Raw genomic sequence first — 21,291 nt, forward strand, 5'->3', positions numbered from 1 at the left:
CCCTAGTGTTATATAAGGCTATGCACTTGATTTCTTCCAATACAGGCATTAAGTTGCTGAACTCTTTAGTTTTAAACTAATTTTCTTATCCAATTTTTCATTAGCCTGTTTTCACTTCTAATTATTTATGGTATTTTAAATAACGTTAGATTGATATCTACATTCTAATTTTTAATTAACTACTAAAACAATTTCAATTTGTAACAGGTAAAATTGTTTCTATTTTTTTTTTCAACTTAAATGCTCTGATGGTGAGAAAAGTTCTACAGAACTTACAGAATATATTTAATTTTTTGTGTCCAAACTTCAACAGACTATCATAGATCTGTTCCCCAAAGCACACAGAACACTTATTTTTAACTATTTATCAGGCACTGCACTAATTCCTTTATAAGCATAGTCACATTTAACCCTCACAACAACCTTCAAAGATAGGCATTACCTCTGTTTTATAGATAGGAAAATGGAAGATCTGAGATTACACAGGAAGAAAACTGTCAAGTAAGAATCTGAACTCAATTTCTGTTGATACCAAACCCATTTGCACCAAGATTAATGTTTTTCAAATTGAAATCAATTTAGTAGATCATGACTCTTACTTAAAAAAACAGAAAAAAAAAGTATCAAAGGACATTATGCATAATGAGGGCAAGGACTGTTTCATGAAACTTGTTTCAGTAAACAACGTAAAATACATTTCTTTCTGAGGTTCTAGTTCAAAAATGTTTCAATGCCACTGGTCTAGACCAATAATTTAAAAATATTAAAGCAGGGACAGCTCCGGCGGCCTAGTGGTTAAGTTCAGTGCACTCCGCTTTGGCAGCCTGGGTTCGGTTCACAGGCTCACCTATCAGCAGCCATGCTGTGGTAGCGGCTCATATATGAAATAGAGGAAGATTGGCACAGATGTTAGCTCAGGGTGAATCTTCCTCAGCAAAAAGAGGAAGACTGGCAACAGATGTTAGCTCAGGGTGAATCTTCCTCAGCAAAATAAAAATAATAAAAAATATATTAAAGCAGAAGATCCCTTTCTTCAAGCAGAATCTTTTTTCTTAACCTCAGTATATAAAAGAGCCCCTCTGCTTGAAGTGGGGAGAGTGGACTTGAAGCCCTGCCTACTCAGTAACCCTATGAATGACTCTCTGCCCCTAGCCCCACTCCCCCAAAATAGCCTGTAGACTCGGCTAATGAGACTTCAAGGACTCCCAGAAAATAATTTGAAAACTATTGATTCATTAATGCATTCAGCAAATATTTATTGAATGTCTATTATACGTCAGACAGTATGTTTGGCATAGGGACTATAAGAATAAACAAGATATGGTTCATGCCTTTATGGGGGAAGCATATACTGGATACGCTTCCAATATACTGGAAGACCAGTAAATTAAGTCCTGTGTAAGAACTATTATAAAAGAATACAAGAATACAGGGGTGGAGACTCTAAACCAGACTGGAGAAAGGTATTCTGAGCTCTAAACCAGACTGGGAAATATCTGAGCTCAGTTTGAAGAACAAGTATGAACTGATTTGACAAAAAGGGGAAGGGCATTCCAGGAAGAGGGAATAGTACGTCCACAAATGTGGAAGACCACAAAAGCAGGAAATATTTAAGAAACTGATTCATTCACCATGGTGCTCCTAACAAATCCAGTGCTTCAAAGACAAATGCATCGTACTCTCCTCTCCACCTTTCTCAAACAGGGTTCTGCCAAGGAATTAAGCCCTGCAGAAAATTATTTGAGTCACTTTCTCTCAATTTTCCTAAGGATGGTACATAGCTCTTATTATTCTAGATGTAGAGGATGCCTTAGGGGCCAGCCCGGTTGCACAGTGGTTAAGTGCGCGCGCTCTGCTGCGGCAGCCCAGGGTTCGCAGGTTTGGAACCCGGGTGCGCACTGACGCACTGCTTGCTAAGCCACGCTGTGGCGATATCCCATATAAAGTGGAGGAAGATGGGCACGGATGTTAGCCCAGGGCCAGTCTTCCTCAGCAAAAAGAGGAGGCTTGCTTGGCATTGGATATTAGCTCAGGGCTAGTCTTCCTCACCAAAAAAAAAAAAAAAAAAAAAAAAAAGAATCTTAGGGCTTAATTACCTTGAAGAATCTATATGAGAAAGGCTGTCAATGTTCAGACCTTTGAGAACACTCTTTCCTCTACTTAGAACATCTTCCCATTCTTCCTTCTCTTTCATCCTTACTTTCCTTCAGGAAATGTCACTTAATCTGGGAAGCCTTCCACACAGAATGACATCAGACTACATTAGCAATTAGCAATTGCTACTAAGTAATCTCATACCATACAATAAAACGTAACTTGCTTTGTTAGTATAACATAGTAGTTATAAAGTTTTGTTATTGCTAATATAATTATCTGTCTACTAAGCTCAAATGTAAACTTGTTGAAGGCAGATTCTTTTTTATCCTGACCCACTAACTGGCCTGCAGTAAACAATAAATATTTAGGGGCTGGCCCGGTGGCATAGGGGTTAAGTTCGCGCGTTCCTCTTCAGAGGCTCAGGGTTCGCTGGTTCAGATCCTGGGCACGGACGTACTCACCACTCATCAAGCCATGCTGAGGTGGCATCCTATATAGAAGACCTACAACTCTACAACTATGATACACAACTATGTACTGGGGCTTTGGGGAGAAAAGAGAAAACAAAAAGAGGAAGACTGGCAACAGATGTTACTGCAGGGCCAATCTTCCTCAAAAAAAAAAAAAAACCAATAAATACTTAGTTTTTTTTTGTGGTGGTTGGCTTTCTAAGCATGATATTAAAGCAATAAACCATAAAGAAAAAGACTGATAAACTTCATTTTTGAAACTCTGGTCAGCGAATAACAAATATATAGTAATGCCTTGTTGAGATTTACAATATTTTAGGATTTGAAATGCCTGACAAAAATTAAAAAGGTAGGAGTTGGAGGAAATGGAGTTAAGGTATTCTAAAGTTCTAATACTATCAATGAAATGGTAAAAGTAATCCCTCGTACCAGAATGTAATAAGCCAGGGATGCACGCTATAAAACAACGATTATATGAATAGTAAAAGAATACATAATGAAAAAGTTAAGAGAGAGAATTGGAATATTACTGGAATAATTTAAAATATTCAATTACCAAAAAAAGGCAAAAAAAGAGATTAAAAGAAACATAACATATGAGACAAACAGAAAATGTGAGATAGGAGATAGGAACCCAAATATATTAAGTAACTACCTTAAACGTAAAGGGACTAAATAATCCAATTAAAAGACTGAGATTTTCAGGGGCCAGCCTGGTGGCATAGTGGTTAATTTCATGCGCTCTGCTTTTGCAGCCCAGCGTTCACAGGTCTGAATTCCAGGCGCGGACCTACGCACCACTCACCAAGCCAAACTGTGGTGGCGTCCCACATACAAAACAGAGGAAGACTGGCACAGATGTTAGCTGAGGGACAATCTTCCTCAGCAAAAAGATAAGGACTGGCAACAGATGTTAGCTAAGGGCCAATTTTCCTCAAAAAAAAAAAAAAAGACTGAGATTTTCATAGTGGATAAAAAACAAAACTCAACTCTGTATTGCTTTTAAGAGGCATACCTTAAATTAAGAACATAGAACGATCAAAAGTAAAGTGAAAAAGATATGCCACTGACTAAAAGAAAGCAGACAAAGCAAACTTTAAGGCAGGAGACGTTACTAGAAGCAGTAAAGGATGTTCTGGATATTACCAAGTCTCAACAAATTTCAAGGGGTTGAAATCATTCAATGTATATCCCCAGACCACAATGAAATTAAACTAAATATCAGTAACAAAAAGATAATAAAAAATGCCCAACATCTTAAAAACTAAGCAATCTACTTCTAAATAATCCATGGTTCAAAGAAGAAATCATAGACAAAATAATTATTTTAAACTGAATGATAATGAAAATATGGTATATCAACATCTGTATGAAAAAGGGGTAGAAAGCTTATTGAAAGAAATAATGACTTGCAACTTTCCAAATCTGGGGAGAGATTTAGCCATCCAAGTTCATGAACCTAATAGGTAACTCCAAAATTCCAACCCAAAACAATCTTCTCCAAGACACATTATAATAAAACTATCTAAAATCAAAGACAAAAACAATTTTAAAATCAGCAGGAGAAAAGATATTTCTCACATATAAGGAAACTCCCATAAGGCTATCAGCAGATTTCTTAGCAGAAACCTTGTAGGCCAGGAGAGAGTGAGATAATATATTCAAAGTGCTAAAACAAAACAAAAAAAACTGCCAACCAAGAATACTTTACCCAGCAAAGTTGCCTTTCAGAAATGAGAGAGAGATAGACTTTCCCAAATGAACAAAAGCTGAAGGAGTTCATCACCACTAAAGCTGCTTTACAAGAAATGCTGAAAGGAGTTCTTCAAGATGAAATGAAAAGACACTAACTAGTAACATGAAAGCATATGAAAATGTAAGATATCCTGGAAAAGGTAACTATATAGTCAAATTCAGAATACTCTATTATTATAATATGGTAGTGTGAGCTCTAGTATAAAGGACAGAAGCATTAAAAATAACTATAACTACAGTAATTTGTTAATGGATACACAATATAAAAAGATGTAAATTTTGACATTAAAAACATAAAATTATGGGGGGTGTAAAAGGGTAGACTTTTTGTATGCAAAGTTAAGTTGTTATTAGCTTAAAACAGACTGTTATAATATGTTTTAAGGAAGCAAAAACCTACAGCAAATACACAAAAGATAGAAAAAAGGCAATCAAAGCATATCACTATGGAAAATCATCAATTCACAAAGACAGCAAGAGAGGAGGAAGGAACAAGTGAACTACAAAACAGCCAGAAAACAATAAGATGGCATTAGTACCTATCAATAATTACTAATTAATAATTACCTATCAATATCCTTACCTATCAATAACCACTTTAAACGTAAATGGATCAAATTCTCCAATCAAAAGGCACAGACTATCTGAAATAAATTAAAAAACAAGTCCCAACTATATTCTGCCTATAAGAGACTCACTTCAGCTTTAAGGCTCAAATGAAGGGATGGAAAAGGATATTCCACGTAAATGAAAAAACCAAGAGCGAGCCAAGGTAGCTATACTTACATCAGACAAAATTAGACTTTAAGTCAAAAACTGTTACAAAAGACAAAGAAGGTCATTATATAATGATAAAGAGGTCTATTCATCAAGAAGATATAACAATTGTAAATATATACGTATTCAACATCACAGCACCTAAATATATTAAGCAAATACTAACAGATATGAAAGGAGAAATAGACAATAATACAATAAGAGCAGGGGGTTTCAACACCCCATTTTCAACAATGGATAGACCATCCAGACAGAAAATCAATAAGGAAATGGTATGGACTTGAACTATACCTTAGACCAAATGGACCTAACAGAGATATACAAAACATTCAACAGCAGTAGAATACACATTCTTCTCAAGTGCACATAAAACATTCACCAGGATAGATGATATGTTAGGTCACAAAAAAAACGTTGGCAAATGTAACAAGACTGAAATCATACCAAGTGTCTTTTCCTACCACAATGGTATGAAACTAGAAACCAAATAACAAGAGAAAAACAGGAGAATTCACAAATATGTAGAAATTAAAAAGCACACTCCTGAACAACCAATGATCAAAGAGGAAATCAAAGGGGAAGTCAAACAAATATCTTGAAATAAATGAAATGAAAACAAAACATAGCAAAACTTACAGGATGCAGCAAAAGCAGTTCCAAGAAGGAAGTTTACAGCAATAAATGCTTACATTAAGAAAAAACAAGATCATAAATAAACAACCTAACTTTACAACTCAAAGAACTAAAAAAAAGAACAAACTAAGCCAAAAGTTAGCAGAAAGAAGAAAATAACAAAGACCAGAACAGAAAAAAATGAAACAAAAGACTAGAAAAACAATAGAAAAGCCCAACAAAACTGAAAGTTGTTTTCTTGAAATGACAGACAAAAATGACAAATCTTTAGCTAGACTATCTAAGGAAAAAAGAGAGAAAACTCAAATAAAATCAGAAATGAAAACCATAAATCTCCTAGAAGAAAAAATACAGGAAAAGCTCCTTGACATGGGTCTTGGCAATGATTTTTTTTGGATATGACACCTAAAGCACAAGCAGCAAAACAAAAAATGAACAAGTGGCACTAAGTCAAACTAAAAAGCTTCTGCACAGCAAAAGAAACAATCAGCCAAATGAAAAGGCAACCTACGAGAATGGGAGAAAATATCTGTAAGCCATCTATTTGATAAGGTGTTAATATCCAAAATATATAAGGAACTCATACAACAAGAGCAAAAAATCCCACAATCTGATAAAGAAAATGGGCAGACGACTTGAATAGAAATTTTTCCAAAGAAGACATAAAAATGGCCAACAGGTACATGAAAAAATACTCAACATCACTAATCATCAGAGATGATCAAATCAAAATCACAATAAGATATCAGCTCATACCTGTTAGAATGGGTGTTATCAAAAAGATAACAGATAAACACTAGAGAAAAGGGAACCATTGTGCACCGTTGGTGGGACTGTAAATTCGTGTAGCCACTACGGAAAACAGTGTGGAGGTTCTACAAAAAATTGAAGAGAACTACCGTATGATCTAGCCATCCTACTTCTGGATATATATCTGTAGGAAATGAAATTACTAACTCAAAGAGATATTTCCACCCCCACATTCATTGCAGCATTATTCACAATAGCCAATGTACAGGAACAATCTAAGTGCCCACTAATGGATAAATGGATAAAGAAAATGTGGTACACACACAATGGAATATTATTCAGCCATAAAATGAGGAAAATCCTGCCTTCTGCAAAAACATAGATGGACCTTGAGGGCATTATGCTATGTGAAATAAGTCAGACAGAGAGAGACAAATACTGTATATTCTGACTCACAGGTGGAATCTAAAATAGAAATAGAGGGCCGGCTCCGTGGCTTAGCGGTTAAGTGCGCGTGCTCCACTGCTGGTGGCCCCGGTTCGGATCCCGGGCGCGCACCGACGCACCGCTTCTCCAGCCATGCTGAGGCTGTGTCCCACATACAGCAACTAGAAGGATGTGCAGCTATGACATACAACTATCTACTGGGGCTTTGAGGGAAAAAAATAAATAAATAAATAAATAAAATTAAAATAGAAATAGAGAGTAGAATGGTGATTGCCAGGGGCTGGGACGTGAGGGGAAAAAAGGAGATGTTAGTTAAACAGTACAAACTCCCAACTATAAGATGAATAAGTTTTGAGATCTAATGTACAGTATGGTGATTATAATTAACAATACTGTATTATGTACTTGAAAGTTAAAGGGCTGGCCCTGTGGCTTAGCAATTAAGTGCGCACGCTCCACTATGGTGGCCCGGGTTCGGATCCTGGGTGTGCACTGATGCACTGCTTGTCCGGCCATGTTGAGGCGGTGTCCCACATACAGCAACTAGAAGGATGTACAACTATGACATACAACTGTCTACTGGGGCTTTGGGGAGAAAAAGGAGGAGGACTGGCAATAGATGTTAGCCCAGGGCTGGTCTTCGTCAGCAAAAAGAGGAGGATTGGCATGGATGTTAGCTCAGGGCTGATCTTCCTCACACAAAAAAAAAAAAAAAAAAGAAAGTTAAAAGAGAGTAAATCTTAAATCTTATTACCACAAGGAAAAAAAGTAATTATGTGATGCAATGGCAGTGTTAACTAACCTTATTGTGGTAATCATTTCACAATATAAATGTATATCAAATCATCACCTGTGTACCTTAAACTGACATATATGTCAATAATATCTCAATGAACCTAGAAAAAATAAATAAAGAGGAAAAGATGTTGAGCTGGGATAAAACAATATGTGAGGATAAATATGGAACCTCAGTAAAAGAATGGGTCTTCTACTAGATTCCTTCTTTCATTACATCAGCATCCATACCAAAAATCTACTGAAATCTAACTTTTTAAATAAATGCTAATATGTTCATTTTCATATTTTGTAGTGGCTGTCAGTCAACATTTCTTAAGCAAACCTATCATTTTTTGTATACAAGGCTTATCATTTTACAATAAAAATATATTCAAGTAAAAACATATACCTAGGTAAAAGTAAAATGATACATGAGTAGAATCATCTACTCTGCCCTGATCTTAAGTCTAATATGACAAAAGCAGTTAGTTTTGGTAAGTTAAAACGGTAATTTAGAGGAAAACATCAAACCGGCTGGCATTTTGACAAATGCTCAAAATTTCACTTATATTCCAACAGCTAGGTTGTAAAGACACAACTATAATATTTTTAAAAAGGTAAAAATGTTAAAAAATTAAATACATATGCTCTAGTAAACATTAACAAAATTCACATTAGATTTAGTAATAATAAAACAAATAGTATATACTATTCAGCATAATTAAAGACGAACAGAGTTCATTTATTGTGAGGTAGTTGTCCCCAAAATCAAGAAGATTTTTGGTTACCACTACTGTTTGGTGGCCACAAAAAAGGATATAGTGATTCTGTTGTACTCTGCATTGGTCAAAACACAAGTGGAATACTGTGTACAGACATAAGGACACATTTTAAGGGAATCACTTATAAACTAGGCAGGCAATCAGTCAGGTAGAAAACTAGTTATTCAAGAAAAACACACCATATCTGAAATTGGTGAAGAAACTGGAACTGTTTACTTGAAAAGAGAAAAAAACACCGAAGAGGGGCCAGCCCAGTGGCATAGTCATTAAGTTTATGCGGTCCGCTTTGGCGGCCTGGGGTTTGCAGGTTTGGATCCCAGGTGCACACCTACGTACTGCTTATGAAGTCATGCTGTGGTGGCATCCCACATATAAAGTAGAGGAAGATGGGCATGGATGTTAGCCCAGGGCCAGTCTTCCTCAGCAAAAAGAGGAGGATTGGCAACAGATGTTAGCTTAGGGCTAATCTTCCTCACACACACACACACAAAAAACACTGAAGAAAGCCCTTATACCACTATCAGCAATAACTGGCAAAACTTCTGATTCAAAACAGTAGCAGACATATACATTTATCTCCCATTCCCATCTCCATGAGCAAATACAATTTCTGGAAAAATGAAAGAATACCAGCTTAGCAAGCAGGGAAAAAGAAGCTACACTAAAAATGCCAGAAGAGAGGAGACAGTTTACTTCCCCACTGAATCAAGCTGAGACTGTGGATTCAGATACGGCAAGTGTGAAGGACTGAGTTGAGCAGTGAGCCAAAATCAGGGTGATTGCAGGTCTGTTATGGAATCATTGACTGTTCCATCTCTGTGTGCAGTGAAGCCTGCAGACTTCTCCTTTTCCTCAACAATGGTAAAGGAACAACCAAAGACAATGAAACTGCCCTTGGAAATTAAAAATAAAAATGCAAAAATAAAATAATTAAATGGAAAGCTTGCATGAGAAAGTCAAGAAAGTCTCCTACAAAGCAAAGCAAAACCAGAGATGTAAAATATAATAGAAAGATAAGTGACAAGAAAGTCAGAAATCCAACTGATTGGGGTTGGCCCCGTGGCTTAGCGGTTGGGTGCGCGCGCTCCGCTGCTGGCAGCCTGGGTTTGGATCCCAGGCGCGCACCGACGCACCGCTTCTCCGGCCACGCTGAGGCCGCGTCCCACATACAGCAGCTGGAAGGATGTGCAGCTATGGCATACAACTATCTACTGGGGCTTTGGGGGAAAAAAAATAAATAAATAAATAAAAAACTTAAAAAAAAATCCAACTGATAGACATTTATAACTAGAGAAGAAAGAAGTAAATTATCAAAGAAATAATATAATAATATTTTCCCAAATTGAAAGGAAACCTAAGACTACAAATTGAGGGGCCTACTGAGGGCTTAGGAGGAACATAGGAAAAAGGAAATACATCACTGTGAAATTTCAGAATAACGAAGCAATAGAGAAAATTATAAAAATTATCAGAAAGCAAATGCAGGTCACTGACATATAACAAAGGTGAGACTAGCATGAGACTTCTAATCAGCAAGTGCTAGTTAACAATGAAGGAATGCTTTTAAAATTCTAAAAGAAAATAAGTTACAACTTAGAATTTTATACCTGATCAAATAAATGATCAGTCAAGAATGGTAATCAGACATTCACAGACATGCACAGACAGATCTTAGGGGGTTAAATCAGGATGAAATGAAGGAAAAAATAAACTGGTAAACAACAAGAGGATCTAAACTGAGAAGGAAATGAAGGTAAGCCCCAAATGACATTTAACATCAGGTCAAGACAGTAACCAGCTTACAGAAACTAGAGTAAAGAGAGATTCTGGGAGAGAGAACTCCAAGAAAAACCTGAGTCTACAATAGAAGCAAAGAATGCAAAAAAAAAAAAAAAAAAAAAAATGATAGGCAACTAGAAATACCAGTAAAAATATATCATGAACCAAATATAAAGCCTCCAGTACAAATTACACCAGGGAGACAATGGATTCCAAAGAATAAGAATGGGTGAGAATCTGAAAGATACTAAGGATATGGTAAAGATAGCGTAAGTTACTTCTACCAAGAAGAAACATGGAAAGTAATTAGAAAACTAGAAAAGAAAAAACCCCCTGAGCTGGTAGATATAGAGACCAGATTGGTGGTTGCCAGTGGCAGGAGGTGGAGGGTGGGCAAAATGGGAGAAGGGGGTGAAAAGATACAAACTTCTAGTTATAAAATAAATAAGTCATGGGGATGTAATGTACAGCATGGTGACTATAGTTAATAATACTGTATTGCATATTTGAAAGTTGCTGAAAGAGTAGATCTTAAAAGTTTTCATCACAAGAAAAAAATTTTGTAACTATGTATGTGACGGATGTTAACTAGACTTATTGTGGGGATCATTTCACAATATACATGTATATCAAATCATTATGCTGTGCAACTGAAACTAATATAATGCTATTTGTCAATTATATCTCAATAATAAAGAAAGAAAGAAAACTAGGACTGCCACTCTTCTGCACTTACTTGATTTTCTAACCATGTACATGTATCTTAGATTTTAAAAATTACGGTAAGGTACCATAAGAAGAGGTCATAGACTCTATGTTTGCTTGAAAGATCACAGAAAAGAGTTTTGTGAGGGGCAAATTTAGATTCAATACAAAGACGACTTTTCTTACCCTTAACGATGTTCAGAAATAAAACAAATGATTTGAACACCAAAGGAATCCAAGCAGAGATTAAATACCCACCTATATGGATGCTATAAAGGGGATTCCCATATTGGGTGGAAGTAAGAAACCAATTCAACTAATCATTCAACAAATGACCTAAGATTTTTCCAACTCTAATACAATTCTTCACTCCTATCTAGGAAATATATTACATCAGGAGACAACAGCCTCTGTACGTGTGAGAGCTATTACTCAGGATAGAAAGTTTAGTACTACTGACAAACTTAAGGTAGAAAAAGGAGAAAATGAGAAAAAATAAAGTAAAATGAAAGAGGGTAGGGTACAAGTTGGAATTTATACAATGGAAGCAATTATGTATCCTCATATCAGATGGTAGTACACTTGTCTTAGTAGTTAATTTATGAAATGACATGAGCAATAAGAAAAATATATTAGAACTTTTAGAATGGCCTATATTAATCTTACCATATAATATTTGCTTGATAAGTAGAAATCAGTATTCATAATTATTCACTTTTCTAATAAAATTTTAAATCAATAAAAGTAAACATTTTAAAAGGAAAACACCATATCCATCCAGTTATACCACATCTCTCTCTTACCAGTCATAACCTACAGCAAAAGATGTTTCAATTACAGGAGCAATGAGTTTTGCAGCTGTCATGATGTATTTCTCTGCCATGGCTTTCCTATAACAAACAAACAAAAATTTTATTTAGGAACATGGTATAAAAAGAGTTTGGGTTTTTTCTTAAAATTTAAGTATAAATATTATCTATTAAAGCTAACATACCATGAAAGCCTACTAAGTGGTGGACAGCTACACTAGAAATCTGTTTATAAGTCAGGCTGAAAACCAAGACTAGGAAATGGGATTAGGAAGCCATGACTGCCTTCTGGGTCAACAGTGCCTTTCTCTTATTTTCCTGCTCTATGATGCATGTTGACAAATTGAACAAAGAAACACTGGAGAGACACAAGGCTCTGCAGCAGGAGTTACATAATCTGCACTGTCTATGGACATGAAAGGAAAGGGTGAAAACAGCCATTAAAGAAACACTGTGTGGTAAACAGTAAAAGTGAATTACTACATGTCTCTATAGATTTGCCTAATCTGTAGCTTTCATATAAATGGAATCACAGAATATGTGTTTTTGTGTGACTGGCTTCTTTCATGTATCATGTTTTCAAAGTTCATATGTATTGTAGCATATATCAGTACTTCATTCCTTTTCGTGGCTGAATAATACTCCATTGTACGGACAAACATTATTTATACATACATCAGTTGTGGACATTTGGGTTGTTTCTACTTTTAGGATATTATGAATGCTGCTGCTGTGAACATTCATGTATAAGTTACTGTATGGACATACACTCTAATTTCTTTTGGATATATACCAAGGAGAGAAATTGCTGGGTCATACAGTAAATCTACGTTTAACCTTCTCAGGAACTTTCAGACTGTTTTCCAAAGTGGCAGTTCCATTTTACATTCCTACCATTGGCATATAAGATTTCAATTTCTCCACATCATTGCGAACACTTGTTATTTATCTGTCTTTTTGATAACAGTCATACTAGTGGGTGTGAAGTGGTATCTCAGTGCAGTTTTGAGTTGCATTTCCCTAATGAGTACTATAGAAGTTAAGCATCTTTTTGTATGCTTACCAGGCATTTGTATATCTATTTTGAAGAAATGTCTATACAGATTCTTTGTACATTTTTAATTGAGTTATTGACCTTTTTATTATTGAGCTGGAAGAGCTTTTTCGTTTCTTTGTTCGTTTTTGTGAGGAAGATCAGCCCTGAGCTAACATCCATGCCAATCCTCCTCTTTTTTTGCTGAGGAAGATTGGCCCTGAGCTAACATCCGTGCCGATCTTCCTCCAGTTTATGTGGGACGCCGCCACAGCATGGCCTGACAAGCGGTGCGTCGGCGCGTGCCTGAGATCTGAACCCGGGCCCCCAGCAGCAGAGCATGCGCACTTAACTCCTACTCCATGGGGCCGGCCCTGGAAGAGTTCTTTACATATTGCAGAAGTAAGTCCCTTCTTGGAAACATGATTTGCAAATATTTTTTCCCATTTAGAGGACTGTCTTTTCACTTTCTTGATGGTGTCCTTTGAAGAACAGAAGTTTTTACTTTGATGAAGTCCAATCTACACACTTTTTTCTTTTGATGTGCTTTTGGTGTCATATCTAAGAAGGCATTGCCTAACAAAAGGTCAGTAATATTTACTTTTATGTTTTTTCCTGAGAATTTTATAGTTCTAACTCTTACATTTAGGTCTATGATCCATTTTGAAGTAGTTTTTGTGTATAGTGTGAAAGAGGTCCAGCTTCATTCTTTTGCATGAGGCTATCTGGTTGTCCCAGCACCACTTGTTGAAAGGACTATCTTTTCCCCACTGAATTGTCCTGACATTTTACTGGGGTTTATTTCTGGACACTCAATTCCATCCCAATGATTTATATATCTATCTTTATGCTACTAGCATTGAAGAAAGTAGCAACTAGCATAAAGTACTACCACACAGACTTGATTGGTATAGCTTTGTGGTTTGAGGCTTCCAACTTTGCTCTTCTTTTTCAACACTGTTTTGGCTATTCTGCATCTTTTATATTTCCATGCAAATTTCAGGATCAACTTGTCACTGCTGGAATTTTGATAGGGATTACACTGCATCTATAAAGTAATTTGAGGATCACTGTCATCTTAACAATGTTAAGTGCCTATCTATAAACATGTCATGTCTTTCCATTTATTTAGCATTTCTTTCAATGTCTTACAGTTTTCAGGGTATAAGTTTTGCATTTCATTTGTGAAATTTATTCCTCATTATTTTTTATGCTATTATAAATGTAATTGTTAATTTCATTTTTGGATAGTTCATTAGTATAGTATATTTCTACAGTATACTATTGATTCTTCTATATTGATCTTTCACTCTGCAACTTGCTGAACTTTATTAGTTGTAATAGTTTTTTAGTGGATTCTAAAATTTTACATAGGATATTCTATATACAAGATCATGTGATCTGTAAACAGAAATAGTTTTACTTCTTCCTTTCCAATCTGGACATCTCTTACTTCCTTTTCTTGCCTAATTTCCATAGCTGGAACCTCCACCACAATGTTGAACAGAATTGGTGCGACTTTGATATCCTTATCTTGCTCCTGATCTAAAGGGGAAAGCATTCAGTCTTTCACCGTTAAGTATGAGTCAGACTGTGGGTTTTTCATAGATGTCTTTATCAGATTGGGAACTTCCTTTCTTCTCCTAGCTTATTGAGGTTTTTTTGTTTATCATGAAAGCATATTGGATTTTGTCTAAAAAAATTTTTATTTATACTGAGATTATCATGTGGTCTTTGTCCTTCATTCTATTGATATCCCATATTATATTAACTGATTTTTAGATGGTAAATCAGCCTTGCATTCTTAGGATAAATCCCACTTGGTCATGCATGGTGCATAATTCTGTTTATCCTTTGTTAGTTTTTTTGGTTTGCTAGTATTTTCTTAAGGATTTTTGCATCTATATTCCTAAGATATTGGTCTGTAGTTTTCCTTCTTTTTTTAAATTTTTCTTTGTCATATTTTGGTATCAGGGTAATACTAGCTTCATAAAATTAATTATTTTCTGGAAGAAAATATAGTGTAGAACTGATGTTAACTCTTCTTTAAACATTTGCTAGAATTCTCTAGTAAAACCATATGGGCCTGGAGGTTTCATTTTGAGTTTTTAAGTTATAAATTCAATTTCCTTAATATTTATAGGGCTATTCAATGATCTATTTCATACCAGGTAAGTTGTGGTAGTTCGTGATTTTCAAGAAAGTGGTCCATTTTGTCTAAGTTGTCAAATTTATGTGTATAGGGTTGCTGTAGTTATTATCCTTTTGATGTCTGCAGGGTCTGTAGTGATAGTCCCTGTTTTGTTCCTGATATTGGTAATTTGTATATTTTTGTCAATTTTGTTAGAAGTTTGTCAAGTTTATTGATCTATTCAAAGAATCAGCTCTGTGATTGGATTGGTGGTTACCAGAGGGGAAGGGAGGAGGGAGGAGGGTGAAAGAGATAATTTGGTACATGTGTGTGGTGATGGGTTGTAATTAGCATTTGGGTGGTGAACATGATGTAATCTATGCAGAAATAGAAGTACAATGATGTACACCTGAAATTTTTACAATGTTATAAACCAATGTTACTGCAATAAACAAAAAATTAAAAAAAAAAAAAGAATCAGCTCTGTGTTTCATTGATGTTCTCTATCGTTTCTCTCTTTTCAATGTCAATGATTTTTGTTTTCTTTATTATTTCTTTCCTTCTGCTTCCTTTGGGTTGACTTTGCTCCTTTTTCTAGGTTTTTGTGCTAGAAGCTTAGGTTACTGATTTAAGACTTTTCAACTGTCATTCTAATTGCTTTTCCCTTATGTGTTGTTCTTCTCTGCCTCCTTTCAAGACTTGTCTTTAATTTTCAGAAATTTAATCATGAAGAATTTCCTTGGGTTTATCCTGTTTGGGGTTTGTTCTATTTCTTGTATTGTAGGTTTATTTTTTGTGCCAAATTTGGGAAGTTATCAGCCATTATCTCTTTAGCCCAATCTCTTTCTCTTCTCCTTCGCAGACAGTGATGACACAAAGCTTATTTTTGTTATGGTCCCAGAGGTCCCGGAGGCTCTGTTCATTTTTGTTTTTCAGTCTATTTTCTCTCTGTTGTTCAGATTGGGTAATTTCCATTTTCTATCTTCTAGTTCACTGAATCTTTCCTCTCTCCCCTTCATTTTCCCGTTGAGCCCATCAACTAAGCTTTTTATTTCAGTTATTCTATTTTTTCAGTTCTAAAATTTCCATTTGGTTCTTCTTTATAGCTTCTATTTCTGTGCTGAGATTATTTCTTTTCTGAGGGTTTTTATTTTTTAATTTGTTTTAAGCATGTTCATAATTGTTTGTTGAAGCATTTTTATCACAGTTTCTTTAAAATTCGTCAGATAATTCTAAACCTGTCATCTCAATGTTGGCAACTATTGATTGTCTTTTTTCATTTATTTTGAGATCTTCCTGGTTCTTGATGTGATGAGTGACTCTTGATTGAAACTTGCATTTTTGCATTACAGACTCTGAATTTTAAATCTTCTGTTTTAGCTGGCCTTCTTGACACCACTCCAGCAGGGGAAGAAGAGACACCACCTCATCACTGCCAGATAAAAGAAGTCCAGGGGCTGGCCAGGTGGTGTAACGGTTAAGTGAATGCACTCTGCTTCGGTGGCCCAGGGTTCACAGGTTCGGATGCTGGGTGCACACCAACACACCACTTGTCAAGCCATGCTGTGGCGGTGTCCCGTATAAAGTAGAGGAAGCATGGATGTTAGCCCAGGGCCAATCTTCCTAAGCAAAAACAGGAGGATTGGCATCGATGTTAGCTCAGGGCTAATCTTGCTCACAAACAAAAACAGTAGTAGTCCAGGTTTCCCCACATGGACTCCTCTGACACCCAAAGTGGGAGGGGTTCCATATTTCTGCTACATGGAGTAAGAGTTTCTGCTTCTGCCATGGTCCCTACTGACACCAGTGGCCTCATTACTGCTGAGTGATGATGAAAATCCTGACTCCCCACTGGTCTGCTCTGACACCACCCCAGGAGACAGGGAAGGAGTGCCTCATTACTACTGGGTGTGGTGAGATTCCAGGCTTCCCATGTGCTGTCCACTGACACCACAGAGTGGGGGACTCACTAAAGGCCTTTGGAAATTAAAGTCCTGGCTTTCTACTTGACCTTTTGGGGTATTGGGTGCCTCCTTATAGCCTAAGGGTGGAAGTCTAGGCTCCTACTTGGCTTTTGCTGGCATGAGTGGGGTGGGGCTATAGTTTTTCTCTGTGGTCTTTCTCTAAACGTTTTCTGTCTTGCTAGCCTACTCCTTTCCTTGTCCTTTGGCTAGAGAAAGCAGGCTTTTCAGGGGGCTTTTTTTTTTTTTTTAATGTACTCACTGGCATTTTCTTATTGTCAGCTTCTTCAGCTCCAACTCTGGGAGACATGAGGGGAACTCACTGCCATGTTGTTCCTCAGGTCCTGAGGTTCCTTGCTGATCTACCCTCCTCTTTCCATCTTTCTTCTTATATTTGTTTTACATATAATTTCCAGGGTTTTTATTTGTACATTTATATATTACATTATATAATATTTGAAGATTTATTTGGGAAGAACAGGGAAAAGTACGTGTACTCCATCTTCCCAGAAGTACAAGTCTCTTGTTTTATTTATTTTTTTTATTTTTATTTTTTTGTGAGGAAGATTAGCCCTAAGCTAACATCCGATGCCAATCCTCCTCTTTTTGCTGAGGAAGACTGGCCCTGAGCTAACATCCGTGCCCATCTTCCTCTACTTTATATGGGCTGCCGCCACAGCATGGCTTGACAAGCAGTGCATCGGTGCAGGCCCGGGATCCGAACCTGCGAACCCCAGGCCGCCGAAGCGGAGTGCGCGCACTTAACTGCTACGCCACTGGGCCAGCCCCTCTTGTTTTATTTTCAGTGTGAAACTAATTCCTAAAGATTAAGGGCCCTCCGTACATATAATGGAATACTATTCAGCCTTAAAAAGGAAGCAAATCCCGTCACATGCTACAACATGAATGAACTTTGAGGACATTATGCTAAACGCAATAAGCCAGTCGCAAACAGACAAATTACTATGATTTCACTTATATAAGGTAACTAGAATAGTCAAATTCATAGAGACAGAAAGTAGAAGGCTGGTTGCCAGGGGCTGGGGGGGAGGGGGGCTGGAGACTTATTGTTCAATGGGTACAGAACTGCAGTTTGGGAAGATGAAAAGAGTTCTGGAGTCTGGTTACAATCAATGTGAATGCACTTAACGCTACCAAACCATACAGAATTATGCACCATGGTTAAGATGCTAAATTTTACATTATGTGTGTTTTACCACAATTAAAAAAAAATTAAAGGCCCTCTGTCACATGATAGACTCCTAATACACTTGTTGCATATTCAATAAATATTAGAACTTTCAAACTGTACTTGCCAGAGACTAGGTACCACATTGGAGGAAGGAAGAAATGAAATAAATAGGAAGAATTTTGTCTTTGGGAGTTGAAATTTAATTGGGAGGCTGGACAAAAATATATAAAGATATAATTTTTTAAAATAAAAGTAATACAAAACAAAATTCCAATATTGCACCAACCAAATCCAGAGGGAAAACAAATTACAAAGAAATAGTAAGAGCAATCATGATCAGCATGAGAACTGAGATTATTCGAAGGAGAAAAGAGAATCCAGTAAAGTATAGAAATGGTGAAACAGAGCACTATTCAAGAAATATAGTGAATATAATAAGTTTTGAAAGAAATCATCAAAATGCACAGTCAACTCTTATAAAAACTAAACCTACATTAAGTTTTAATTATTAAGTGCCCCAAATATTACCTTTCACGTTCCATTTGCCTTAAATGATCATTTTTTATAGCTTCAATCACTAAGTTAGTGTGTGGATCATCCTGGGAAAATAATATCGTAAAGAACAATGAATAATTCAGAAGTAAACACCAAGAACTTGGATTTCTAGTCAACCTCACCACTAATTAGCTGTATAAAATGTAGAGTCAATTAATCTTTCTAAATTATTTTTCCTTACATAAAGTAGAACTTTTTTTTCTTATTTCTGATTATCTATCACATTCTCCATTGAACTAACACAGATTCTGAGCAGCTGATAAAAGGTCAGGCTGGAAAGAACGTGATAAAGTACACAGAAGCTTATAAATTATAAATTCTAAACTCAAATATAAATGCTTTAATGATCACCAATTACTTAGTATGATCCATATCTCTACTCCCTATTAAAAACACAGATGGTTTTTTTCACAATATATATTATTTTTTTCTCAATATGAAAGTAATATATAATAGTTTACATCTACTGAGCACTTACTACATTCCAGGTACTGTTTTAAGCATTTCATATGCATTACCTCATTTAATTTTCACAACTGTATAAGGTAGGTTATTATAATTAGTCCTATTTTATATAGAAAGGAACCGAGGCACAAGGAGAGTAAGTACTAAGTAGTGGAGCCAACCACTATGCTGCAACACCCTTATAATCTATTAAGAAAATCTATTAAGTTCAACTTTTGAAACTAACATTATTATACCATTTTGATCTATAAATACGGGCAATTTCATATGGTTTGACTTAATATAAAATAATATAGTAGTATACCAATAATTTCTGTGTAAAAATATGGAAAATATTTTAAAAGCATTAAGAAAAATAATCTCATTGCCCAGAAACCGCTTTTTCTATTTTGGTGTATTTTCTTCTAATTTATATTCATGTACGGGTGTATATCTGTCTTTTTTCACTTAACATAATGTATTTCCTCAGGTCTTTGAAAGCATGACTTTTGTATTATGCTCCAGTCTATGAATAAAGATGAGGAATTACTTTTTTTCATTCTTGATATATTTACTACACATGATTTTAGTTCCCACTGCTCAACAATGATTAAAGAAACAGTCAAAAAAAGGCTTTAAGGGTTACTTGATCAAGATAATACTCTTAAAGAATGACACGTAACTTTATTTTTCATAAGATTCTCCTTTTTTTTGACTAAAATTGTACAGTCTGTTTTGACCATAATCTCTAGCCCTATTTCAATAGAGTCCCATTCTCAACCTAATTTAATAACAAATCAAAATGATAAAATGCATTAATTAAATTTAATTAATCAAAACACATTAATATAGGGCTGCGAGGAACCTAAGAAGTCATCCACTCCAATTTTTTCATTTCTGGTAACAAAAAAGCATGGATAACTAAGAGTGAGCTACATAACAGTCTTCTTCATACTCACATTTGGTGAAATATATTTATCATCTTCATCAATTTCTAATGGAACAGCAATCAATTTTTGGAATGCCTTCTTCATTTTTTCTTGATCTCCAACAGCAAAGTAACTAAGAATTAGGTTGAAGCCTGCCTTCAGATTTGGTGCCATACTCATTATGTGCTCAAATGAATTAATGGCATCTGAATACTGACCAGTTTTAATAAATGTAACTCCAATGTTCTGCATAATTTTAATTCTAAAAAAAATTAAACATAGATTAGCTTTAAAAGTCTGGACTCTTTAATACAGTAGTCAAGACATTCCACAAATAGTTTCCTTCTTTTCTTTCCCACTTTACTTTTTTGTTTTGTTAAAGCTTTACTGAGGTTTAATTTACATATCATAAAATTCATTTGTTTTAAGTATATGATTCAATGATTATCGCTATGTTTACATAGTTGTGGAACTATAACCACATTCTCATTTTAAGTCATTTCCATCACCCTAAAAAGAAAACCTGTGCAGATTAGCAGTCATTCCCCATTCTCACCTCCAGCCCTAGGCAACCACTCATCTACTTTCTGTCTCCCTGGATTTGCCTTTTCTAGACATTGCATACAAATGGAGTCATACAATATGCGATATTTTGTGTCTGGCTTGTTTTAATTAGCATCATCTTTTGAAAGTTCCTCCATATTGTAGCATATATCAGTACTTCATTCCTTTTATATTGCCAAATAGTGCTCCATAGTATGGATATACCACATTTATTTATCCATTGCCTACTTGATGGACATTCGATTGTTTCCACTTCTTGGCTATTATGAATAATGCTGCTGTAAACATTTGCATACAATCTCTTGTGACAACATGTTTTCATTTCTCTTGGGTATATACCTATGAATGGAATTGGGGTGGTATGATAAATTTGTATTTAACATTTTAAGAAACTGCCTAATGATTTTCCAAAGTGGCTGTACTATTTTACATCTCCAACGTATGAGGTTTCCAATTTTTCTACATCCTCTTCAATACCTGTTACCGTCTCTCTTGTGATTATAGCCTTTCTAATGGATGTGACCTCATCTTATTTGTAACCACTCCTCAACATAATCCCTCTGTTTCAACTAAATTTGTTTATTCATAATTCTCTGATCAGATCATGAACATTGTTATTTCCCTGACTCTTCTCATGGTGTTCCCTACATCTGGAATGTTACCCCTTCTCTCCCCTTCACTAAAGTAACCTATCTTAAGTA

General features: G+C 35.7%; 1 protein-coding gene across 12 annotated transcripts in view; it reads right to left on the reverse strand.

Moving 5' to 3' along the window:
- Positions 1 to 21,291, reverse strand: part of IFT88 (intraflagellar transport 88) — a 123,649-nt gene that overhangs the window by 74,679 nt on the left and 27,679 nt on the right. For all 12 annotated transcript variants that reach the window (XM_087436330.1, XM_004435246.3, XM_087436328.1 and 9 more), the window contains 3 exons: positions 20,057 to 20,288; positions 18,627 to 18,697; positions 11,776 to 11,862 (listed from right to left, as the gene is read on the reverse strand). In XM_087436330.1, the coding sequence (XP_087292456.1) occupies positions 11,776 to 11,862; positions 18,627 to 18,697; positions 20,057 to 20,288 (390 nt within the window). The remainder of the gene's footprint in view (positions 1 to 11,775; positions 11,863 to 18,626; positions 18,698 to 20,056; positions 20,289 to 21,291) is intronic.

The sequence above is a fragment of the Ceratotherium simum genome, chromosome 10, assembly GCF_057802395.1.
Source record: "Ceratotherium simum simum isolate JZ-2026a chromosome 10, ASM5780239v1, whole genome shotgun sequence".
Classification (NCBI taxonomy): Eukaryota; Metazoa; Chordata; class Mammalia; order Perissodactyla; family Rhinocerotidae; genus Ceratotherium; species Ceratotherium simum.